Source organism: Ambystoma mexicanum, chromosome 12, assembly GCF_040938575.1.
Source record: "Ambystoma mexicanum isolate Mex_15411 chromosome 12, UKY_AmexF1_1, whole genome shotgun sequence".
Lineage (NCBI taxonomy): Eukaryota > Metazoa > Chordata > Amphibia > Caudata > Ambystomatidae > Ambystoma > Ambystoma mexicanum.
Genome location: NC_090936.1, coordinates 426,676,235 through 426,703,324, shown reverse-complemented (window position 1 = coordinate 426,703,324; position 27,090 = coordinate 426,676,235). Strand labels below are relative to the sequence as shown.

The 27,090-nt window shown below is 44.2% G+C and overlaps 1 protein-coding gene across 2 annotated transcripts in view; it reads left to right on the top strand.

Moving 5' to 3' along the window:
* Window positions 1–27,090, top strand: part of LOC138513606 (sodium- and chloride-dependent GABA transporter 2-like) — a 771,005-nt gene that overhangs the window by 608,818 nt on the left and 135,097 nt on the right. For both annotated transcript variants that reach the window (XM_069628589.1, XM_069628590.1), the window contains exons 11-12: window positions 6,708–6,845; window positions 16,289–16,391. In XM_069628589.1, coding sequence (XP_069484690.1) covers window positions 6,708–6,845; window positions 16,289–16,391 — 241 coding nt within the window. The remainder of the gene's footprint in view (window positions 1–6,707; window positions 6,846–16,288; window positions 16,392–27,090) is intronic.

The window sequence follows — 27,090 nt, the reverse complement described above, 5'->3', positions numbered from 1 at the left end:
CTGTTTGGCATCATCTTAAATTGAAGTGTGAGCCTGGTTTATTTGACAAGCCACTGTCCACCACCTCTGCTCTTTGTTTACCTCTCCAGATCTTTTTACTTGTTTCCACTACCTCCGCTTTCTATTTTCATCTTCAGCTTTCCATGCTCTTCTCCTTTTCTTCCACTCTACTCTCTTATGGAGGTTTCTCCATTCTTCTCCACCACACCCACTGTCTACTCTGTTATCCACCTCTCTCTGCTCTTCTGTACTTCCTCCACTCTTTACTCTCCTCTCCATCTTTCTGCTCTGATCCACCTGCTCTTTTCCTCTCCAGCTCTCCTCTGCTCTTCCCTATCTCCTCTGCTCGTCGCCATCTCTTCAACTGTCTTCTCCTTCCCTTGCTTGCTCTTCCTCCTTGTCTGATATCTCCACTGTGCTCTACCTTCCTTCCAGCACCCACAATCAGCTTTGACTGTGGCCAGTTATAAAGTGGAGTGGTCCCTCCTGCCAGTTCCATGAATTGCGAACTGCGCTCAGCTGTGGTATGGGAACTGCGGGGCACTGGGGTTGGTTCCTGAATTTGAATTATTCTTCAAAGGTGTTGGGCATTGCGCTGCACTTCCTGATTCATCTCCATGGAACCAAGGGACAAGAGGGGCGTTATCCAGATTCCGTCTTACTGTGCTTCGGTTACTGCGGCTGGTATGTAAGTGGGGAAGCAGGGAGCATAGTGGGGGAAGTTTGCATGATGTCTTGAGGGAGATGGTGAGGTCATGGGGAGGCAACATGGAGGGGCTCCCTGTTGCCTCGCCGCAATCAAGATGGTGGCACCCGGGGAAGGGCCTCTGCTTGCTGGAGAAATGTGGCAGTACACTGTGTGTTCTCACCTGCATTTCGAGCCACCTGATTGGCTAAGCACCCTTCCCCGAGTGCAAAATGATGTTGAATGCAATTTTGTTGTCCTCATTGCATTTTATTCTGAAAAGGTGCACTGCCAATCCCACAGAATTTAATGAATAGTGGAGTTTTAGGCAAGCATGGATTTCCCCATATGTGTTGCTCATAAGGATGGTGGGTGATGGGCCATAGGGGATGGGTCAAGCCATTGGAGTGATTAAACAGGCAATGGTTCTGGAGACAGGTTGACTGCTTATTATAGGTTTGGGGGACCTGAGTCTGGGAATAGTGACTTGGTGTTTGTATTTTGCCCCGCCCCCCACCACCCCACCCCCAAAGAAATACTGTTCCCTTGTCCCTTTGCCTACATATGGTTTCCCTTAATTCAGGTCTTAGATCCCTGGTCTTTATCTTTTTCCCCTGCGTTTTCTTCACTCCCTGTTTTTGGCTCCTATAGGTTTCAGTGGGGCGATGTATGTTCCTATAATGGTGATTGGTTACAAAGCCGTGGGACCCAACCCCTCCCTTCTCTGGGACCTAACCCCTCCCTTCTCTGGGACCTAGATAACATAGCGCTTAGTGGAACCCAGTTCCTATTGTCACCCCTGCCCTATCACTCGGTCCAAAGCACATGGAATCTACTTTTGTCATGCTCTCTCACAAATATGTACTGTTTTTTTAATTTCATGCAGCTTCATTCCTGTCTAAAATAATAACGATGAGCAAATCCAGATGTTTTCTTTTCATATCACTTTGCATTATGGTAATAATAGGAAAACAAAGGTACAATCATACTCTTTTGTGTAACTTATTCATAAAAGTATTTTTAAACATTGGGCCTGATTCAGAAACATGTTCTAACATGGGAAGGCCCCATTGAAAATATGCTTCAAAATCATGCCCATTGTGTCCTCTTGGTATGTTGTGATTTGTCTATTAGATTGAACACCAGCTATACATAACAGGGCATTATTTTAGCTCTTGACTAAAATATGCACAAATAATGTTATCTTGCTGTACACAAAGGGCTCCAAAATAATGTTGTCAAGTGTCTATGATTCAAACTGGTCTCAAACACCAGCTTTAACACTTAAACACAGTGTGTGGTAATGGGGTTCACATTTCATCTCCACTCCCCAAATGTATAATCGCTGATTTGGGTTTATTTCAGAGTGTACGCCATTTTAAAAGTCTCACTGGTGGTTTACACATGTGGGTCGCTGTATTTTGGGGGACTGGGGCACTTTTTATTTCGCTGCGTCAGCCAATTTATTGTTCCAGCCCCACCCTGAAGCCAAGGCTAGTGCTGCAATTCATAGAAGTCAGCAAAGAATGTGATGGGGAAGAGCTGAGACTGCAGTGCTGGGGGCTCCAGGGATTGTGCTGAGAAATGCCAAAAGAGGTTGCTAAAAGCGACCCACCAGGGGTAAAAGGGCAAGTGGGCAATTCACAGAGCAAACAACTAAGGACAGGTAAAACCTGCTAGAAAATAAAAAAAAAGGAAGAAGAGACTCTAACATCTGATATACTGAAACTCACTAATGCACCTGGGGAGAGGAAATCATGAGAACCATGTTGGTGGAAATCATGACATCACTTTCACAACACAAGCAGGGAAGGTAACGGTGGTGGTGTGGGTTGTTTCCATTAAGGCAGGGCGGATATGTGGGAGTAGACCTGCCACACGTAGATTCTCCAGTAATTTCAACAATGCCAGTGCACAATATCACAAGGTGATAAGAATGTCCTTAACGTATATGTGCCTTGTTGAGTACTTCACAATGGCCGCCCACAGGGCGAGGTGCACGAGAGGCTCTTCAGCCTGATCATGGGACCAAACAAAAAATAATTCAATCAAATCTTGCCAGATCCGATGGGCTCGGCAAGCATCACGCTCCTGAGTCACGTGATGATGCCTGAACACCGGATCGGAGGAATGATCAAGTGCTATATTTCATGAAGGCCTTTGTAACCAAGCGTGCAGCAACGCGTCTGGTTGATCTTGTATTTCAGAACTGCTTCACAGCATTGACAGCAATATATATGAACATAGCTGATCTTATGATATTCTGAGATGCTGACATTACTATTGTCTGCTTCTGTAATTCAAACAGTAAACCTACTCTTACCTCACGTGGACAATCTGACAGCTTCCAACCATGGTGTAGGAATATGGCTTGTGCGGCGGAATCAAACAAAGTTGTGTGTTTTGCACTTCACTGATATCGCGAGTACAGAAGCAGTGCTATAGGACATGGTAATTTACATTACAAACGCTCTAGGAGGGATGTTTGAGCATTAGGTGCTTGTCGGAATTGGCAGTGGCTGTGATCAGGAGAAGTTCCTACACATCTGCAGTGGTTATTGGGGTAAGGGGGTACTTTGGGGAGTTGAGCCTGTTTGGAAGGCCAGGGGTAAGAGTTGACCTTTTAGCTGTTTCCGGACATACATAAGGGTGGACATAGTACTCTTCAGTGGTGGAGAACTTTACACAAAATGGTTGGGATGAAGGTACCGACACTGATAAAACAAGCTTTTGACGATATATGTTGTGAATGGCTACAGAGAGTAGTATTAAAGTTGTGACTATAGGTGGGAATTTTACTCAGTGGAGCCAACGTGTTAGCTAATTATGTACATTCTTTTGTGTGTATGATTCAGTAAGTGACAGGTAGTTAGTGACGTGTTTGTGTGATGTTATCCCATAGCCTAGGATTGGTCATTCTGTAATTCGACCTCGCATTGGTCATTATGGAATTTGCAACATGACCATTTATTGGCATTTTGTTGGAGACTGCAACCCGAAAACACTTAGGGCACACTGACATTGTACATATGAACTCAGCTCTAACTGTGGGGATGCTACATGTATGCTTGAACAACTGATTGCATTGTAGTTAAGTGTTTCACCAGTGTGGTTTTTGGTTTTATCTTTTGTAAACACATAATTGTTCCCTCAAGTTTTTGTCATGATATTTTGCACACCCACTTGTGTAAAGAAAAACGAATGTTTGAAAAATATGAAACAGTCATGAAAAAGAAGAATTAAGAACAAATACCTAAAAATTAATAAATAGCGGTATCAGATTGATCTGCACAGAAACATATATGTAAAACGCAATACATGTGTTTTGTCCAAAGGCAAGACTAATAATACCTTTGGTCCTCCTGTTGCCTTGACCTAGTTCACCTAGTACTCATTTTGGTTTTGTACAAGCTGATTTCCTCCAGCAACAGAATAATGAATGACATTGGTACATAGTGGATTGAAAGTATGTTACAATGTATCAGTGGAAAGGCCACGCTCCATTGTTCTTTATCAGTGACTAGTCTTCCAACTAGCTTCTGGACTAGCTGCAAGGTGCAGAGATCCAGCGCCCAAGAGGCCGGCCCAAATAGGGTTGCAGTTATCAAGCATAATAAGCTGTTTTAAAATGCCTACTAGGGCGGGTCGAGGTATGGACATTCATTTGCTCTAAACCCCTGGGGTGCTTACAGATGCGCATGTTAGACTTTTATATGTTAGAAGCATACTTAACGTGAACTCCTAGGACTATTGACAGTTGTCTAATTTATGAGGCCTTCAAGGAGTGGGTTCAGATACACAAAGGGTCATTGATTAACCTATGTTGAATGTATCCGGGTGAAGATAGAAACACCTAGTTTTTCAACGTATTGTAAGTTTAATCCGGAACTTTTAAGAAGTTTCAATGTTAAGTCCAAGCCAGCTGCAGCCTGATGAACGTTTCTCTAAATGGGAAGGTAAAAAGGTCAAAGCCTTTTTTTGGCAGCGTAAATTCTAAGGAAACACTGTGTGGCCTGCAGGTTTGTGCTTCTGTTCAGATGGAAAAAAAAGTATAATTCTTCCAAAATAGCACAAAGTGCAATGATGCAGTGGTTTTTTCGCAGATTCGGGGGGCTATGAAGTCATGGCATAGCAATATTACCTGTCTAAATGGCTCTCAATTGAGGGACATCAGAGGGAACAATCATGCATGCTTGGCGGGTGGTCGAATTTTGGGGGGTAAATGTCTGCCATCATATATCCTTACTTTAATTAGGACTCCTGGCTTTCTGCTTTTACTTAATTATTATTATAGTGCTATATATTTTATAGTGTGCACCTAGCTCGCTAGCAATGCAGCACTGAACAGGTCATAGAGCAAACCTTGGTAGCAAGAATGTAGCAAGTCGCCAAGCAAGCACTAGGAATAACCTGGATGATGGAGCACAAAAGATAGCCTGAATCAAGGTTAAACCAAGGTGTTGTTGGAAGGGCAGGTCTTCAGTTCTTTCCTTAACTGAAGAAGTATTTGACCAGTCTGGATTGGCACTTGGATGGAGTTCCAGTGAACTGACACCTAGTGGACTCCTTGTGAGCCAGCCCAGTTTTCAACCTGCAGATGGTCTTACTGCAAGATGAATGTGTGGCCCTGAGTGTTTTCAGGTTGGCCGTCAAGTAGGCAAGCATACCCTTGGTGGTTGTCTTGTTGGTGAGGGACCCTGGTGAGGGACCCTGTTTTGAAACAGATACTAGCCAGGAAGGGGAGCCAGTGTAAGCCATGCAAAGTGCTGGGTGATGTGGACAAATGTTGTATCGCTTGGGATGAGGGAAGCTGAAGTATAGTGGGCCACTTTGAGGGGATTCAGGTGAAAAGCTAGGAGCCCTTCAAGGAGGCCATTACCCCTGTCAATATGTGAGATCACGAGGGGCTGCACCACTGTTTGGAGGTTCTCAGGTGAGGGGGAACTGCTTGATCTTGCAGAGTAGAGAGATCTGATATAAGGATGGTTGAGCCTTTTTACACGATGTGTAGTTGGCGATAGATGGCTATCCACAATGAAGCATAGGGATTTTGCTGAGTGGGTGAGGTGAGATTTACACCCGTCCAAGTGCATTTCATCCAGCCACCTTTGAGTGGGTTCCTGCTTGGAGGGGTGGCCCAGGAGTAAAAATGTATTAAAGATAAATACTGAAAGAAACCATATGTTTTCCTTTCTGTATCAAAGAGCTACTAATGGCGTCCACTGGCCATTCAGTAGAGAGAACAGGAACACTTATGTGCAGTGAAACATTGAGATATATGTTGTGCTATTTTAGGATGCATGCAAGTGAGTGACATCATTTGTAAAGTACATGCTGCCAGTTTAATTGCCTCTTGGCACTATGAGTATGCAGTTTCATGTTGACTGTGCTGCTGTAACTGGCGCCTTTATGTGCAGTTTTGTGTTGAAATGCGTGCACACTAGTATTGGCATTGTGCTTTCTGGTTGCATTGGTGTTTTGAGACGCAGAATTATTTCATGCTGTGCTTCCAATATTCATGAAAGCTTATGCATAGACGGGAGCGATCATTTAGACTGAGATACTATGTTTATTTGAGCCCAGCCCCTAGATTTCGCGTAGGTCATTTCATAGAGGCGTGTGAGATCGAAGCTGGCCCCTTTAGACCCAGTCTGCTCTAGGAAGCCTTTAGCATTGCTTCTGAGGGTTCCATGTTCTTTTGCTGACAATCATTAGTTCATGGCACTTTACAACAAAGTCATTACTTTAAATAGTTTCATCCATTTCCGTTTTCCATTTGGGGGTTCCCCCATGCCACCCCTTCCCTTCGTTACTGCCCCTCCCCAAAACTCCTCCCCACCACCTTTTTACCCCTTAGCCCAAATTCCCTAAAAATGTTGATGAAAATGTAAATTGATTACTTTGTGGTAAAGTAATTACCGTCGGCAAAAGAACACGATACAGCATCTACGTTCCCTCGGATGATATTGTATGGTGATGAAAGACTTGTTTTAATGCTGTTACTGAACTTATATTTTCTCAGTTCGTCTGCGTGGAGAGCTTGGTTACCGCAATGGTCGATATGTACCCCAGTATCTTCCGGCAGAAGAATCGCAGGGAGTTCCTCATCCTGTGTGTCTCCATTGTTTCATACCTGATTGGTCTGGTCATGCTCACTGAGGTACGGAGCAGGGGTGGGGGGACATGCTTATTTCCCTGCTGGGTATCAGAAAGCATGTCACTGGCTATTGTGGAAACACATCTCCTATCCATTGCCTGAGCAATATCCTTGTCTGAAAGCGAATGTTTACATATTATTTTCATTTTTATTTATTTATTAATTATTTGTAAGGCGCTTATACAACAGATGGTGCTTCAGGGCGCCACAAGACAAAAAAGACAAAATGTCTACTGCAAGGTTGGCAGAGGCGTTTTTAAAGTCAACCATTTCCTTTTTGAAAAGATTACACAGTCACTTCCTGAAGACCCATATAACTTTTAAACTTCCAACAATTATATGTATTTATTAAGCGAATGCCATAGCGCCAAACATAAAATTTCCCAACGCACTCCAACGCAAACATTTCGTTAACTCCAAGGGCTGCCCGTCACAATACCAAGATCTAATTAACACTAATATTTAAGATTTAGAATGCAACAGCGAATCAAGGAATATGAGAGTCTCCAAGAACCCCATACATTTTAATGTATTGTTGTTTAATGTAATAGTGGTGCTGGCCAACCCATCCACCATCCTCTCAGCTTTTCCAAATGCCTTAAACATCGCTACTGTCGATAATTCTCTGCTAATGACAGGGGGTGGGCACAGCTGTTGTGCCCTGTTTTGAGACCTGGCTTCCCCATCCAACGCCCGCTCTTCTAAACTTCTGTGAGGCTGGCTTTGGGGAGAGGAAGCAGAAATCACGTGAAAGCGTGCAATGAACGTGTGTCAGACTGCCAGACTTAGAATAGTACACTCCTCTCAAGAAGTAATGTCTATGGTTATTATAGATCGAACATGCACTTTGCTCAGTAAGGCACTGATAATAGTCTTACCATGAATACAATATACACTAAGTGATCATTAGAAATGGACATTGCACAATTTCAAGGAGCCAGTTCACAATGTTAGCACAATTAAATCATTTCTTCTTTAAAAGCTTTTTTGCCAATAATATGAATCACTTGGTCTCCAAATATCCTTCTTACTTGGAAAGGGCTGCGTTCAGATTAAAACCAATCATGTTTTATTTCTATGAGCAACTTCAATTTTGCGTCTTTGATGGTTATTGGATGGTAGTGCCACCGAACTAGCACATTTGTTACAGTATGCTCAAATACCAATGATTAGCAAAAATAGAAAATAACACACACAGCTTTAGACCTTGCAGCCTGGCCATGGTTTCCCTGCGGCCCCAGCACACCCGCACAGCCCATCTCTCTTCCCTCTTTATGCACAATGCAGCCGTAGCATGATGCTGACACGCCTGCAGGACACATGCAATGCCAATGTATGTCTGCAGATAGCATGGAGCAGCACCTCCCTCCTTCATAGCATCTCCTTTCCTCTAGTTGTGCAGTGCTGCTGTCAGCAAGAGCTGGGATCGCTCTAGCACACTTAACCTGACAGCGTGACTGTCACTGGGAGAGAGCGCGAGCGAGCGAGAGAGAGAGAGAGAGAGAGAGAGAGAGAGAGAGCGCGCTAGATCAGAGTATGAAAAGTCGAGCACAATATACTATGCAAATAATCTTTGGGGAAACACATCAAAAATACATCTGTCTCATACATATTAATTTATCCCAATAAACCTAAGAACTCGATTTTCATCGGGTAGATTTCTGCAAAAGCAGCGCAACTGTACGCTGTGCCACTTTCACATGGACCAACAGTTTTGATGCAGCCTAAAAATTATGAACAGGACATTGTGCGCCACTTTTTCTGAAGTTACGGAAACCACCAATCCTTCATCGCAAGGGGCCGTGGGGTGCCTAACTAGTATATGTCCACGCGTGCTTTTGCAGCATTAATGGGAGTGGTTGGAGTGACATATATGCAATGTTGGCACCTATAGGTCACCCATAACAGAATCTATTTATATCACAGATATCTCACATCTGTGAAATATATGTGAAACATATGTGATCAATACGTTATGGACGTATCAGACATATGTATATCATACATTATGTATAGGCATGTGTAATATCCAGTATCTATCTATCTATCTCTCTCTCTCTCTCTCTCTCTCTCTCTCTCTCTCCCTCCCTCTCTCCATCCCAAAAAGAGCAGCACATGCAAGAAATGTCCAACTGTACTGTAGGACCCTGCACTAATCAAAGCCTGGAATCAAGTGAAGTAGATTTTCTAGAACTATTCAATTTCTAGATTCTTGAAGGAATTTTTTTAATGCAGTGCCCAATATTTCTCAGAAAACAATATATTGTGTGATATTCTGAAACGATAGCACTGTAGTCCGCTAGATCAAAGTTGCACTTGTAGGTTGTAACCCATCCAATGCTCCTATGCAATCTGCTACACAGCATTGTATGTCGTAACCCACTGTAACGTGCAACAACTGTAACTTAACCTGTCATATTATGTAACCTAATGTAACGTGCAATGACTGGACTTTAAGATAACACTGAACTAATGTAACCATCATTCTTATGCAACCAGGGCCTAGATGCCTTTGGGCTTGGTGCGCTTAACAAATGCCAAAATAAATAAATACATGTCAGTAGGTTCTAGTTTCACCTAATCTTTCTGGCAAAGGGGATATGTATGTTCCTTCTTGTGCTTTACAGAGCTTTACTCTTTTGTTAATCTCCCATCTGGCCCTTATGTTGACCTTCAAGGTAGGCAGACACTTCAGTGGTCAAGACACTAACATCTACAATGTACTGCCTTGCTCAATTTGTCCAGCAAATTAATGTCTCAAAATCATATTGCATCTCAGAAAGTTACTATTTCCATAGGCAGCTAGGTCTTGAGCGCCGAGGGAACCTTGGGGGTACTGCTATGCTCTACAAATACACCTAATCAATCATCATGACCTGGGACTTATTCCATCATGGTTTTCCGTATGCATTACAGGATTAGTTCCCTTTTGAAACCAATCAATTGCAGGTGATCAGAACTCATCCAGTCTTTGATTGCAAGGAGATCATTTTATAACACAGAAAGCTCCCTTCAAAGCATGACATCTGGAAATAGATTTAAATGTCGTCAGCGTGTGATTGCTTGCTGACCTCCCAGAACTGAAGCAGCTGGAAGAGTGGGATGAAATTGAATTTAGGGAGGACAGGGGAATCCCTTGAGGCAATCCAGAAGTTATGGGTGATAAGACAGAGGAAGAAGAGCCCATATGGACCCTCTGAGATCTTTCCCTCAAAAAGGAGCTGAACCACCGTTGTGCACTGCTGGTCAGGCGAACCATGGATGCCAACACATATTAATTCGGTTGCAATGACTGACACTGCCACATACCGTGCAGATGTTCGGCATGACCAGCAGTGCTTCAGTTCATTTATCAACAAAGCTCAGACCCTCATCCAAGAAACCCAATAGGGCTGTTTCAATCCCATGGCATGGGCAAAAGCTAAACCAATAGGGTGATGCAGGATTTCGTCTCTAGAAGCAGTTGCAGATGTGAAACATCTAACTTTTCCAAATGTTTGGACAGAATGGGCAAGTTGGTAATTGGCTGAAAATTGGCCATGATGGTAGAGACCAGTGCAGATGTTTTAAAATCTTGCAATTAATACCCTTTTTAAAATAAAGAGGCACACAGCCTGAAAGGAAATTCAAGTTGATATGGTGGTCTCACACACACACACACACACACACACACACACACACACACACACACACACACACACACACACACACACACACACACACACACACACACACACACACACACACACACACACACACACACACACACACACACACACACACACACACACACACACACACACACACACACACACACACACACACACACACACACACACACACACACACACACACACACACACACACACACACACACACACACTCTCTCTCTCTCTCTCTCTCTCTCTCTCTCTCTCTCTCTCTCTCCCTCTCCCTCTCCCTCTCCCTCTCCCTCTCCCTCTCCCTCTCCCTCTCCTCTCTCTCTCTCTCTCTCTCTCTCTCTCTCTCCCTCCCTCTCTCTCTCTCTCTCTCTCTCTCCCCCCAGCATTGTGGGCATACATGTGCATGCAGCACAACGATACACATGAAGCACTAAGACACATTCAGCACTGGGGCACGCGTGTACAGTACTGAAACACAAACCCTCACACCACAGAAACACATTCAAATGTGTGGACAGCACTGAAACACAGCACACATGCACAAGCCCACAGACACGTGAAGCACTTAGGCACATGCATAGAGCACTTAGACACACATCGTGGTGTGCAGCACTGAGACACATATGTATCTGCACAACTTTGAGAACCGCACACCACACACAGCACTGAGACACGTGCATACGCAAACAGCACTTAGACATGCAACCCTGAGATATGTGTGGGCAGCCCGTAGACATGAGCATACAGAGCTGATACAAATGTGGAGGGGCATGCAACACTGAGACACACGCAAACAGCATGCAGACACAAGCGCGCAGCACCGAGACCCCTACATGCACCACTGAGATATACACATGCATGCAGGGGCGTTGCTAGGGGGGGGTAAGGGGGCTATAGCCCCTGATCTTTTGGTTGTAGCCCCGGATAGAATCTCAGGAGCTACAGCCAAAAGGCTAGCTAGCCCCCAGTCCCAACCGTTCCGACATCAGCTTAGCCCCGGGTCTTTTCCAGACCTAGCAACTCCCCTGCATGCATGTGCATCACTGAAACACACATGCTCATGCAGCACTGAGACATACGCGCAGTAGCACTTAGACACATATGTAGAGACAGCTCTGAGACACATACATGTACAACACTAGGAAAGATGGAAGGATGTGGAGGGAGGGAATCATGACTGCTGTCTGTGTGAGACACATGCACACACATGCACATAGGCTGCATCTAAAATGGAAAATGAAAAATGCAATGCACACAAGACAGAAATACAATCGACACCTGCATTTGTAGATGACTACAGTGTGTATGGTCCCTCTGAGCCCCTTTCATAGGGCAAGGGACAGTCACATGAACATTAACAACGATATTGCTGCTTTTTTTTATAGAAACATCAAAGAGGCAAAGTCTACCCATTCTTTCTACCCGCCTCTATGACCATAGACCAAGTGCTCCCCCCTTTCACAAAGCTTGACCCTAGTGACACTGTCCCTGTAAGAATTTGGGACTTCAAGCGCTCTTGGAAAAGCATAGAGTGCATTGGGCCGCATTATGAGGTTGGTGGTATCTCGGCAGTAAATCCACTGAGATATCTCCAAACGGATTTGCTTTTAATGCTACTTGGAATTACTGCTGGATTACAAGTGGTGGTATGACAGTGTTGGTCACCATTTATGAAGTCCATAGGTTTCCATGGGGATTTCAGTGGAATTACTACCAGTGGTAATTCTGCAGGCGATAATTCCGTCAAAATAGCTGTTTTTTGCAAGTAAGGTGACTGGCATTTTCCTCAAGTTTTTCCTCCACCTTACCTTCAAACCCATACTTTGCCAGTGCGGTAATGCAGCGGTAATGCTGTGATAACTTTGTTATCACTGCATCACCACCGTTTTTGGCCACACTGCCAAACTCAAAATGATGCCCATTATTGTATGAGAAATGACAGTCCAATCCCAGAAGAGACTCAGACATCAGGTGCCCATTGTGGATTCCTGTGCAACTTCATTCACCGGCTTACACAGTCATCAGGGGAACGTGAAAATCTCCTGAACGGCCTCAGCAGTGATTTCACAAAAACCGCAGACTGCCTGGACAATGACCTCAGCTCTCACTCCACAAGCAAAGCAACCGCAAAGGAAGTGGGAGGAGTTAAAAAACTTACTCCATGTTTTCAACTATTGTCAAATAACGTCTCAGTCTGCATGACACATACGAAGCCAAAGATGACACACCAGCCTTTTAAAGACTTGTTCTGCCTCCCTAGTCATTTTATGAACCCAGATTAACCTATTACCCTCAGCCAATTGCAATCCCTCCCCAGTTTACCATCATAGCTGCAGGTTCTCGCAGAGAATCTGGCCGAAAGGGAGGGACTACAGGACCATACACAGCCAGATACTCAGCCAGACAGAAGGTGGGGGTTTAGGAGAAGGAGCTACTGGAAAGACTTTGGAGACTGTTGGAGAGAAAAAAGGTTCCTGGACGGACAGAGGAGCCTGGAGAGGAAAATTGAGGTTTGGAAACTAGGAGGATAATCGGACAAAGGAGAAGTTGGGAAAGGAGGTTAGACGGGTGGGAAGAGGCAGAAAGAGGAATTGAGGAGGAGGTTTTGGAAGTATGAATTGAAGAGGTTGTTCAACATGAGAAGGATGTGGAAGGAGGAATTAGGAAGGAGGTTTCGCCAAGCCGAAGGGATGGACGAAGGAATTGACAAGGAGGGTTGCGCCCGTAAGAGGATGTGGAAGGTAATTGAGAAGGAGGTTTGTCAATAACAGACGGCGGTGGTAGAAAGAACTGAGGAGGAGGCTTTAGGAGCAGTAATTGTAGAGGTTGTTTTAGAAGGAGGAACTGCAGAGGAGGTTTAGAGAGGAGGAATTGAGAAGGAGGTTGGTCAACAACAGGAGGAGGTGGAATATGGAACTAAACAGAAGGTTGGGCATATCAGGACGCTGTAGTAACGAAAAATAAGGAGGACATTGGTGGAGTTCAGATGAGGTGCAGGGGGGAATGTTGGTGGAGCTTAGTGAACCGCAAGAGAAAGGGAGAAAGGAAAGGAATGAAAAGGTTATTCAACATTTGAGAGTGACATCAGGAGATAAGCAGAAGGTTTATGACGATCAGGAGGAACTTGGAAAAAAATAGAATGAGTGAGCAGACGCACAGTGTGGGAAGGCTCAAGAAGGCTAGAAGGGTCCCTGGAAGGAACTTGGCACATAATCTGTTCAAAGCAGCTGTGCACATGACAGGAGGAGGCAAAAGAGTGTAGTGCAGCATCAATGAAGACCATGACCATAATAGAGAAACATCTAGGACTCTGGGGACTACACATAGAACTTTCCTGGGGTCACTAGGAAAGATAAGACTAGTCTGGGATCCACTGCTCTACCTAACGCTCCCGAAGTAGCTCTTCCAAGGCAACAGTCCCTTTCACCTACAAAAATACATGCACGCCACAGGTTGCACGAGGATTTAAAGCAAAATATGCGGCGAGAGAACAAAGTGCGTAGGAAACCTTTAAGCTTGAGACTGACAGAGAGAAACCCTTAGACCCCAAGGACTGGGGTAAAGGAGAAGGGTGCCGGAAACCAAACCAAAAAGCCTGACCCAAGTCAGCCAGCGAGGCCCTTTAGAATGAACAGAGTAAAGGACAAAAATACCCCTCTCTATCCCTGATTCAAAGATACTTAGGGTAGTGCAGAACATGAACTCTTGAGTTGGTTATCCCTACATTTCTCCCCCATTTTATTTTTATTATCTCAATAAAATCCATCAATATCAAGTTTATTTCTCAAAGATGTACCCTTGGTCTGATCCCTGTCACCTGTATGGCAGCACCTGTTCCTATGTCACGCAGCATATTTTGTATTCATTCTCTATTCAGAAGCATCTTCTTCCAAGGTGTTAGATGGTGGAAGCTTTATTGTTCTCAAGTTTGTATCTGTCACTCACCTCCTCCATTAGCACACAGTGCAGGAGAGTGCACGAGTCAAGAATTCCTAACCACTAGATTTCCTTCGTTAACGATGCCTTTACATCGCCTTTGAGCTCGCCTTCGCTATTATAGAAGTGGGCCAACCATGGGTATGCAAGGGACCTCATGACGAGTGGTGCTGTAAGGGTAAAACATGCATTATTTTCAAATACTGGATGCTTTACTGCAGTACACTACGGAAACCATGTAACACCGCATGCTTTTATAATTATCTTCACAGAAAAGTATGGACACATGCGTTATTAGGCATGCAGTTCACTAGAGTTCTGGAATGCGGAACTTCTCCAATTGTCCTATGTGATTCCAAAATGGGGATTACCTCAAGGGTCCTCAAGACTCTAAATCATGCTGACTCTTCCTATTAATATATATTTCGCAAGAGGTAACAGTATTTGTGTTTTCGAAAGAGACCCAGTGAATCTCAAGTATGCAAATTAGTCTTGATGCCACCCCCGAAAGTGATGGAACTCAAATACGAACTTGTGGTATTTTGGATGGTTATAAAACATTGGCACAAGCGCATACATCCAACACATGTAGATGTTATCACACACCATTAAGGCCAGTCGCTTCCAGTCAGATTGTTTAAATGCATATACCTGATGGGGCTCTTATGTCCACCAAATAATGTCAACCCGTCTCTGCACCTGAGAACCACAATGCTTAACTATGACAAAGAGCAGGTGAATTTGGACCAAGTTGGACAACCATACCTACATTGCTCAGCACTGCCTGCAGGGCTTGGGTAGCAAGTGGGGGGGCTGTGGAAACATGTGAAGTCTCTCAGGGGTCATGTGTGAAGGAATGTGGCCAACTGCCTCTGCCCTCTGTGCCTTAGAACTCTCTCTGTAAAAAGACAAATTGCCCTGTGGGGCAATTGCCCAATGTCCCGATATGCTGCTGCCTCTGAAAGGGCAATGCGTGTCCGCATGCCAGACATGTGCCTGGCATGAGATGGGCTGTGTTGCGACCTGTCTGACCTTTTAGAAGGTCTTAGCTATCCAGACATCTTCCAGTCTCCCTACAGGCCTTTGAACCTCTGGCTTGACTTTGGTCGCACAGTGCATTCTCGGAGATGTCCGTTCTGTGTATCAGGGATCTCACACACGCCTCCTCTTGCTCACATAAGAAGGACATACCAATATCCCAGTGGGGGTGCAGGGTGTTCTTGCACATTCTTTTGCTTTCCCATGTGTGATTTACTTCTCTCGCTTCTGGTCTCCTGTCTCTCCTGCTTCCTTTCTGCCATCTCTCTCCTTTCTTTGCATGTTCCCAATTTCCTGCGGTGTCCAGCACATTTTCTTCACTTCCCTTTCCCCCCGGTGGCCACTACTGCTTTCTCCACTCATCCTTCTGTTTGTCTCCTCACCATCTAATTTCTCGCTGGAATCATTGTTAATCGTATTCCCTCGCTTTCTTCTCTGCACACGCTGACTTTCCTGCTGTCTCCCCTTCCCTTCCTTTGACCCCTCCTTTTTTTCTTTTGTCTCCTCCTTTGTGTCTGCTTCCTATCCCCCCTCCTGTTTCCTCCCGATCAGTGCCCCGGTATATTGTGCACTTGTGTTGCTGCCTTCCTTGAATTCTAGCCTGCTCTGCCCCACCTCCCTATTGTATACTTTCACCTTCTCCTTCATGTGATCCTCCTTTGCCCACATTCTTATTTTATGGGTGCTCTCTCTTTTACCAGTTCTATTCAACGATCCTCTCTACTAGAATGCATATTCACACTTGCACCATTGTCTCACACGTAAACTCATGTCTCTCCCCTCCTTCTCACCACCTTCTCTCCCTTCCAGGGAGGAATGTACGTGTTCCAGCTCTTTGACTACTACGCTGCTAGTGGAATTTGTCTCCTGACTGTTGGTATTTCCGAAACCATCTGCATTGGTTGGGTGTATGGTGAGTACTCAGATAACTCAGGTTTACGAAAAGCATCCATCATGTCTAAAGGTATGAAACATCACCAAGCACTGTGCACTCCAGGAATCCTGGAACTGCCCTTTTGGAATGTGACAGGTGCTCAGAATGTGGTGATCAGTTTGCTCAGGTGTAATAATGCCCCCCTGGAGTTTCATCTTAACTCACTATCTCTCTTTCAGCCACTTTTAGATTTGATCTTTAGGTGGCGCTATAAGCACATGTTATAAACGGCAACTATTTGCATGGAAAGTTGAGAGCAGTGGGCTAGGACAAGAGGAGGGACAGACATCCTGTCAGAGATTTTTTTATGGGAGGGCAAAAGGGGCACTTGCCCAGGGCCCCACCTTGCAGGGGGGCCCCTGAAGGCTGCCTGATCTAAACAAGATTCCATTGTTCACCAGTCTTAAATAGCACACGTCAGCAGGATATTTTATGGGGTGCCTTTCTGTTGTGGCAAGTGCATTCTGCCTTGATCAATTCATCATGTATTGCTTTCTGTGTTCAATGTGGTATACATAGTTTGTGTGTTCATTATGGCACAACTCTGTAGCATTCGTTCCTTCCTGTGGGAATTATGTTGATCATGTGCAATAGGCAATGGTGAAATGCATATTGATGAATTGAGTGCCACAATGGTTAAAAAGTTAGCTCAGTGCGTGAAGCACCGACTGCAGAAATATGTGTTCATATGCAAAATTAGAATATCACATTCCAGCAATTCTGGCTGAGCCTTTCCTATGTCTGAAGTGTATAAAGCTGCCTGCATATGTACTTGGTTTTTGCAGAACAACATCTGCTATTATCAGCAATGTACCTGCACTAGATAGGGGTTGCTATAAAAACTAACATATAATCCGTAGGGTGAAGGTCTAGAAATTGGTTTCTTCAAATGGGGTGTTGTAAAACCTAGGCAATGACCTCCAACGATTGCATAAACTGTTAGTCCAAGAGGTGAATAAGTATTTAAATTGAAGACTATGGAACGACAGCGTTCATGTTTGTATCCTGGATTTGCCTGGAGATGATACAGTGATCCTGGTCAAATCATCTAGTATATATCTTACATTACTGTACTATCTTCTGTGAGGTTTGCCTTCTTGCATGCTGCTGGTATCGTTTAGCCCATTACCTGATCTTTCTTCTTATGTAGTCCATTTGGGTGGAAGGGTTGGTAGACAGAAGAGAGTGGACCATATGTTGCAGGCCTCAAGCAAGCATATTTTAAGGTCTGCTTGTTTGACACACAAAAACGGTTTGCTTTTTGGTAAAAGTCAAAGGTTTTTATGCACGTTTATAAATGAAAATGTCACAAGCCATTGTTTTGGAAGTATTTAAAGCTTTAAAATGCAAGAGACAAACCCAGACTAAATTTGTTAAATCACATGGATTGGTATGCTGCTTCTTGAATACTTTCCTTGATGATGGAGAGAATGAAGCTAGAATCATTCCCATTTTGCATAATACCCTTTTATAATATTTTGTTTAAAAATGGTCATGTTTGGTAATGTGATTTGTGTACTTTCCAAGTCTGTTTTTTATAAAATTAAATTGTTTTAGTTCATGGTAAGAACTGGGAAAGAAAGTGTTCAAATTCAGAAATTGCAGAGTTGCACAAATTCCAGCTACACCCCTTAACCAATGTGTGATCCTGGGCATCTCATTTAACCTTGTATTTGCCTAACCTCTCAATATTGCCAGTCCCTAAACCTTTCAAAATTGTCAGCCCTTCCGAGTGATTTCCTTCTCATGGTATGATCTTCATAAAAGCCTTATTCGTGGTTTCACTGTGTTAATAGTGAGCATATGTATATTGCACACCACAGGCATTTGTTCCCTTGATATCTAATTGGCAACACTGTTTGAAAACCATATTCCACTTCTAGTCGCAGTCTGTCTGGATAAAGGCACCTTCCTGGTAGCTTCTAATCCGCCTCCACTATCCATGCTATGGTATGTGTAGCATTCTCATTCCTTCCAATTGGTGGTCTCTATCCATGCATGAGCACTTTTGCATTCTGTGAGGCAGCTAATGTGAGTTCTCTGTCTATTATGGGTTACATGTACCTTTTACATATGGTCCTGCATTAATACTACATCTACCACATCTACCTTCCTGGATGTTATTGATAAAAAGTATCCTGTATGTATTAGAACAGTAACCTCTTCGTAGACTGCTAATGTTGGTCTTCAAATGCTACTTGTTTATCATTCTGATTAGAGCAATAATGAAGAGGGCAAGGGGACTTAGGGAGTAAACATGCTAATTATGATGCAAGACAGCATTTCAACCTATAGCTTGTGAGCGCGCCGGGTGGGGGGTGCGACCAGTATTCTTGATGCCTTCATTCCTTTGGTTTAGTGGATGGGGGCCCCAAAGATGTCCGTGCCCAGGGCCCCAAAAGTGCTTAAGATGGCCCTGCATCCTGTGCCCATTGTTTGGATTTTTTTCAAGCAAGAACTTGGGCCAACCATTACTTCATCTGGGGATTGGCCCTTTTCTCGGCCATTCTAATCACTATCATTTGCACTCAGTAAAGGAATAGGCAATTGCGCCATTCAAGCCAAAACTCTCCGTCATGGGTATTGTATGTGATTGCGCCAGGTTTGATGTGGTGCATAATCACCATTCACAATCCACATTTAACAGCATATTCCAGTTTACTTAGAATCACCATGCATCAGTGTACATGATATAGCAGCATAAAGCATTACCCCATGCATCAGTGTACATGATATAGCAGCATAAAGCATTACCCCATGCATGCAGTGTACATGATATAGCAGCATAAAGCATTACCCCATGCATGCAGTGTACATGATATAGCAGCATAAAGCATTACCCCGTGCATGCAGTGTACATGATATAGCTGCATAAAGCATTACCCCATGCATGCAGTGTACATGATATAGCAGCATAAAGCATTACCCCGTGCATGCAGTGTACATGATATAGCAGCATAAAACATTACCCCATGCTTCAGTGTACATGATATAGCAGCATACAGCATTACTCCATGCATGCAGTGTACATGAGATAGCAGCATACAGCATTACCCCATGCTTCAGTGTACATGATATAGCAGCATACAGCATTACTCCATGCATGCAGTGTACATGAGATAGCAGCATACAGCATTACCCCATGCATCAGTGTACATGATATAGCAGCATACGGCATTTCCCTATGCATCAGTGTACATGGTATAGCAGCATACAGAATTACCCCATGCATCAGTGTACATAACAGAGCAGCATACAGTATTACCCCTTGTATCAGTGTACATCACATAGCGGTATGGAGCATTACCCCATGCATCAGTGTACATGATATAGCAGCATACAGTATTACCCCTTGTATCAGTGTACATCACATAGCGGTATGCAGCATTACCCCATGCATCAGTGTACATGACATAGCGGCATACAGTATTACCCCTTGTATCAGTGTACATCACATAGCGGTATGCAGCATTACCCCATGCATCAGTGTACATGACATAGCGGCATACAGTATTACCCCTTGTATCAGTGTACATGATGAAGCAGCATACAGCAATACCCCATGCATCAGTGCACATGACATAGCAGCATACAGCATTACCCCCTGCATCAGTGTACATCACACAGAAGCATACAGCATTACCCCATGCATACAGTGTACATGACATAACGGCATACAACACTACCCCATGCATCAGTGTACATGACATAGCAGCATACATCATTACTCCATGCATCAGTGTACATGACATAGCAGCATAAATCATTACCCCATGCATGCAGTGTACATGACATAGCAGCATACAGCATTACCCCTTGCAGCAGTGTGCATGATAGAGCAGCATACAGCATTATCCTATGCATAAGTGTACATTGAATAGCAGCATGCAGCATTACCCCATGCATCAGTGTACATGATATAGCAGCATACAGCATTACCCCATGCATGCAGTGTACATGATATAGCAGCATACAGCATTACCCCATGCATCAGTGTAGATGATATAGCAGCATACTGCATTACCCCAAGCATGCAGTGTTGCTGCGTGTGTGTGTGGCATATTTCCAAACCTTGAGAATATGCCCATGAAAATGAGAGGATATTGCAAGATTGAGGGTGTTCATAGCTACAGCAGAACTATCCTCACTATAAGACACTGCACTCGAGCACTGAAGGATCGTGTTACCAGCTACAAGAAGGGTGGTTCCTATTCATACTGAGGGGCAATGGCAGCATTTCTCCAAACAAAATTGAGCACTTATAAAGACCCACTTTCCAAAATGTGCGAAAAAGTCAATCACATTAAAAACATTAAAGGCAACCATGAAGACATGCCGGTCCCTGCTCATCCCGGCTATCTCCATTGGCCTCCAAGGCTTATCGTATGGGTCTCCCTGCCTCCTGTGCCCCCCCCCCATGATCCCAGCCTTACATGGTATTATTAAAGAAGAACGTGATAGCAGATGATGGGCAGAACAGCACCTGCTATCAGCTCATTCCCTGTCATTGCAGCCAAGCAATGGAACTCCCTCTCACTCAATCTCAGATCAGAAGGCTCCTACTGGGCTTTCCGTAAAGGCCTCAAAACCTCTCTTCAATTAACTTTGTGTGTCTTTGCCTCCTTCCATTTCTGGACCCCTGCAGCAATATGTATGCCCTGTTTATACTTTATTGCACTATATGCAAAAATGTAATCAATGCATCCGTGTAACCTGTAAATGCTTTCTGGGCCTAAGTGGCCTCATGGAACCTGTTTTCCACAGCGGCCTGATGCCTGAGGGCTTGGGCGTGCTATACAAAGGCAAAAGATAAAATAAATAAATAAATGAGTATGCTGTTCCTTAAATCAACCCTCAAAGCACAGCCTCACTTGGCTGCCCTGCAAATCTGACGATAATTTAATAAAACAGCACCAAGTGACTAACAGCCTTTGACAAATACTGTGCAGATAAGAGCTACTGATGTGCCGCCTATTGAAAGGGATCCCTGATATATAATGGAAATGTTGATGTAGAGCGGATACTAATGACTTCAGTAGTAGTACAGTGCTGTTTTACAGTGCTGTAAATTACAGGTGTTACTTTTAGCAAGCAGGGTACTAGGTTTCTTGACTTCTGAAAGTTGAAAGTCTGAGGGCCTGATTCTCATGTAGGTGTTAAGTACCGAAAAGGACGTTAAAAGGCGTAACAACCTTTTCGGTACTTAAGACCTATTCTGAAGGTGGTGCATTCTTCTGAAGTCAGAAGGAATGCGCCACTTTCGGAATACATGTGGCGTTTGCTAGGATGTGTTGGAAACCAACCTAGCAACTGTCACATTTGTAAACTGGCTTTTTGAAAGCCTATTCTTGTGGCACTCCTCCAGTTAAATATGTGCGCTAAACTAGCGCACATTTACGGTACCCTTTTGGTGGCGTTAAACTGGAGGAGTGCCACCAAAAGCCTTGTTTGGTGTAAATGGAAGTGTCCATACACCGTGTTGTATATGGACACTTTCATGTACACCAAAGCAAGCAGTTTCAACGGTGCTGCAACGTTGAAGCTGCTTGCTTTGGTGTACATGTAAGTGTTCATATACACGCACAAGTGTATTTGAACACTTTCATTTACACCAAAGCTCGCTTTAAATTAAAGTATTCATATACACCACACGGGTGTATATGAACACTTTCCTGTACACCACAGTAAGCAGCTTCAACATCCTGCAATTTTGAAGCTGCTCACTTTGGTGTATAGGAACTGTGTTCTCGGCAGCATTTTCGTTAAATAACGATTCCCTCGTTATTTAACGAATATGCTGCCGAGATTCTGCAATCTGCCTGTTTCCATTAGAAACAGGCGGATTACAGCGAAAGCACTGTCGTGCTTTGCGAAGACGCCCAGGCCCACATGAGAATAGCAGTGGTGCCTGGGCGCCAAGAAATGGTGCAGTGAGTCGTGCTATTTACACTTGTATCCGTTGTAACATCTTTGTTGCAAGCTTCTGTCTGGCAGTGTGAGATTGAGTCTCTTTCCCAGCTGTGGTTTCGTTTCATCATCTGGATCAGCAAGGTCATGTGCTCAGAAACCACGGTTTGGAGCTCTGTAGCCCTGAATTATAAAGAAGTATTCATCTTTAGAGCAGCTGGTGTTACTGCAGTTCAGGGAATGGAATGTCATTCACATCTAGTGGCCTTGGCAGCGGGTCCTGTCTCACACGTTTTCCTTCTTTTCAGCCCAAATCCAGCTCCTCTCAACTCTTGCTGTGAAGCCTGTGGCCTGCTCTGATTTTCCTAAACCGTAACATGGCTTCTACATTTTCGTGCTATTCTATATTCTCCATATCTTAGTCACAATTGGCTCCATCAGATCCCATAGGTGATCCTGCAGCTCCATAAGGTTATTTGCATGTAATCATCTGCAAGCATTCATTCAGTATATCTTGCTTCTTGTGGTTTCTGGGTTGCTGTACTAGGCTAATAACAAACTAATAAAGCAATGACAGTATGTATATTTATCTGTCATCTAACTATAGAACTGACGATTGTGTTCTTCATGTATTCAGATGTGTGTTAGTGTCCCAATGTGCGGATGGCATGTGTGCTTCCTGTCTAACACAGCTAAGTCGTGATGTCTCTAAAGACATCAGTAGTTTAGCCTCTTGGTGCTTTAGTCAATACTGTCAAATGAAGTCTCCTTGGTTGCAGCTTGAGGCTCCTCGTCCACTCTGGGGAAGGTTTGTACTGCCCCTCATCTGTAGGAATGGCTGAGTGGGTACCTCTCGACATACTTATCAATTAGAGGAGCACTAGGAATTGGTCTGAAATAGAATGGGCGTTCATGATATCTTCTGGCCTTCTTCTGTATCATGCACCTTATGGGTAGGGGAGGGGTGTCGAATTTGACCATCCCTCTCCAGGGCCCCATCTGGTCGACTTGTCGGCCACATCCTTGCATGGCCGTCCTGCTGCTCTGGGCTGCCATTTTTTCGTTATTACTGCAAGGCATCCATAATAGTTTGTGTGGTCATCGAATGACCGCTGCATATAACAACATACTCCTTCAGGGTTGAACCAAACCCACTTTGCTTCGTAGAACTTCGGATCATGTGGATTGTCTAGTTTTATTGTTCCTGCCGGACATAATTCACACTGTCTCATCTTCTCTCTCAATTTGTCTCTTTCTGCAACAATCTCATCTTTCATCCCTCCTATGTTCACATCCATCGGGATCTGCATTCCAATAGCGTCTTCTGCTGTCTTCTTGCATCTTGCTGTGTAGATCTTTGCTCCACATACTGATGCTGCTCCCAGTATGAGTGCTCCTGCTATTACCTTCAGTCCATCTGATAGCCATGATGGCATCCAGGCCATAAGTATGCTAGCCAGCTCTTGTCTTTCCCTACTCCTCGTGCTTCGTCTTCCATCTTCGTATTCATCTTCGTATTCATCTGTGCCAACTGTGCGACTGCATCTAAGAGAGTTCCATAATCTTGTTCGCTGGTATAAATGTTCAACATGAACTCACTATCTTGGTGCAAACTCCTCCTTCTATGACTGTGAGGAGATCCAGAACATATCTATTCTGGAGTGCCACCAACCTTGTTGCTCTGAGCTCTTCCTCTATGGCATTGAACCCATTCACTGTAGAGTTAATTTTTACCAACAGCTCCCAACGAGTGATTTGTAACCACTTGGCATTTGTGTATGTGTGTATTCCTGTTATTACTGATTCAAAACAGTCTGTGTTCTGCTGAGATCTCACCCAGTGCCGTTTCTGATGCCCCTGAGAAGTAATTCCCCCCTCTTTTCACTCTGCTAAATGTGGCTTGTTTCTCTGTCTTCTCTGTCTGGGCTGTTGGTGCTATCCTTACCAACCTCTTCCTGCGTCTGTTGTTATACATGTTAGGGAATTCATAAAGCTTCACATCCTTCTTGGGTACCACCAACGAAGGCATGTTTATGTGCACCAGTGAGCACACTCCTCCCCATTCAGGTGGCAGCTTCTCATATGCCTTCGACCCACAGGCCCAGTAGTGATCTATTAGTACTGCTGTTCCCGCTCTCATTGCTGGAAGCTGTTTGATTGTCTTGCATCCTACTTTTTCACCAACTTCAACATCGCCCCTGTTCTGAGAACATTGGGCCGGCATATTCAGGGGAATTATTGGCTTCGTTCCTGCTTTGTTCTCCACCTACATCAATAGCATGTGTGCCAGCATCAGCACCTTGCTTCCCACCACTCCATATTGCCATCCATCGTTAATGTACACTTGTCCATACACTATTTTCTGTGGTCTTTCCCAGCATCCGGTTCACCTCCTTTCTCCTTTAATCTTGTCCAGGGGCATGGCAATTCCTTCAGTGTTATTTTTTTAGTTTCTCCTTTTTCGGGTCCGTTAGTTATATATTGCATTCCTTCACCTAGCTGCCAGTAATTGTTCATCATGTCTAATGACTTTATGTAATTATCTTCACATGGGAAGGTCCCTTTGGACATTAATCTTAATGTGGCTGTCTTCTCTTGGAATCTTCCTCACGTTTTCACCATCACAAGATACATTAGGCATTTTGCTCTTGCTGTGGATATTTCAGTTGCTATGAACTTTCGGGAGGCACTCATGGCGTAGGGTATTAAAGAGCAAATAACAGCTGTCCCAGTGGTTTCCTTGCCTACTTTGGTTATGTGTTTGTACCACATATTGTTATATACTCGTGCTGTGTCAGTGAGATACACGTCAACTGCTTCATGTCTGTGTCAACAATGCACTTACCTCCCCTTACCTTATCAGCAATGGCTTCTCTACCACCTGACATGGTCGTCCCTTCTGTTTGGGTCGGGGAATGTTAGTAGAGGGTACAGCTGTAATACTAACGGTGACATATAGTTGCCAAAATACAAATCCCATCAACCCGCTGGGAATCAATAAACACAACATGATAAGAATGTTCTTTATTGTTTCTTTCATACCCACTAACGCTGCTGGGTCCGATACCCACTTACGCTGCTTGGTCCGTGCAGCTAATGAGATGATAAAGTTGCCCACCTGAAAATGATAAATAGAGGCAGTTACTGTGTTAATATGTGTCAGTACCCTCAAGCCCCCTAAACTAAGTAGTCACAAATTGCAAAGGCAAAGACCTCCTCCCAAACTTTTGTTACTGAGGGCTCTTACAATATGGGCAGGATTGGTAATTGACTGTGTTCAAGTTGTGGGTATGTTTGGGGCACGTACTCCACGAAAAAAAGGAAATATACTTCAAGGGATTGTGCTCTGAATCATCTGCGTCCCTTTATATAGTGCACAGACTGGTTGGAAAAATGTTCAGCGTGAGAGATCGGAGGTATCATCCGGACAATACCCTACACAACCCTTACTACTTTCACGTAAACCTGTGTGTGCAAAAAGAAAAATAACACACAGTGTTTCACTCCTCAAGCTGTACAATTGTTCCAGTGGTCAAGTCTGCTGCTTGTGACTGTGTAATCATGGAATGTTCTTTCCTCCCTAACTCAGTGAGGTCTGCACACACTTGTAGTTCATCAAGGTCTTGAACATTGGCCCTGTCGGTCACAGAAATTCTGTTGCCAGGTGAGGTCACCGCTTTGTAGGGCTTGATGTTGTGGATGTCGTTCCAGGCAGACTTCCCTACTAGTTTCATGGCCCTATCTGCAATCTGTTTAACTACATGTGGTCCTGTAAAGTGAGGCACATTCCAGCACCTAAAGTAATTATGCAGGAGAACAATATCTCCCACTTTCACAGAATTTCTTAAGTAACTATCTTGTGATGTGTCGTCGCTGTCAAGGTCTTTGCTGTCTTTGCCCCCCCCTGGATCCGCTGTATCTGTCGAGAGATAAAAGAGGCACTAGAAACCAGAGAAGTGATACAATCAAACATTTCTTGTTCTAACACATCTGCTCTGTTCTCACAATCCTTGAATGCTCTAGTGGGAGTAGCCAGGGGGAAGATGCATGTGCTGTCCTGTCGCCACCTTGTTCGGCATTAAATGGTGGTCAGACTCTTGTTTATTGCGAAATTCAAATAATGCTAGAGGCAAGTGGTGAAGGCAGTTTTTCTTGGTGCTCTGCTGAGTTTTGGCTATGCACTCCTTTAGGAGTCTATTAGGTGTTCACAAATTCCGTTTGCTTGCGGGTGGTATGCACAGACAAATTTGTGCTTGATGCCTAGCAATTCTGTGATGTGCTGAAACAATTCATTGGCGAAGTGAGGGCCATTGTCAGACAGCAGGACCTCACACATGCTCCATCTAGGGAATACTTCTCGAACCAGAAACCCAGCTGCTCTAATGGCATCGGCATGGGAATGGGGCATAGCCTTTATCCATCTAGAGAATGGGCAGACAACTACTATCATGTAGTGGTTACCTTGACAAACTTGGACCATGTCCACGTAGACCACATGGAGATTCACATATGGGCCTACAGTTCTTGGTATGGCTCCTCTCATACCTCTTAAAGGATGCCCTGCTTTAAACTGCTTACATGTTAAGCAGTTACTAATGAAATAGCTACATGTTCATTCAAATTTGGGCAAAACCCTGTTTCTCCAATGTGTATAGCAAAGACCTCTTTCCCTGTGTGTTTTGGATAGAGCAATTGTGCTAATGCTGTTTTCAGCAACACTAGTGGCATGACCACTTTCCCTGTGTTGTTCTGTCACCATAAGGCATCTGTT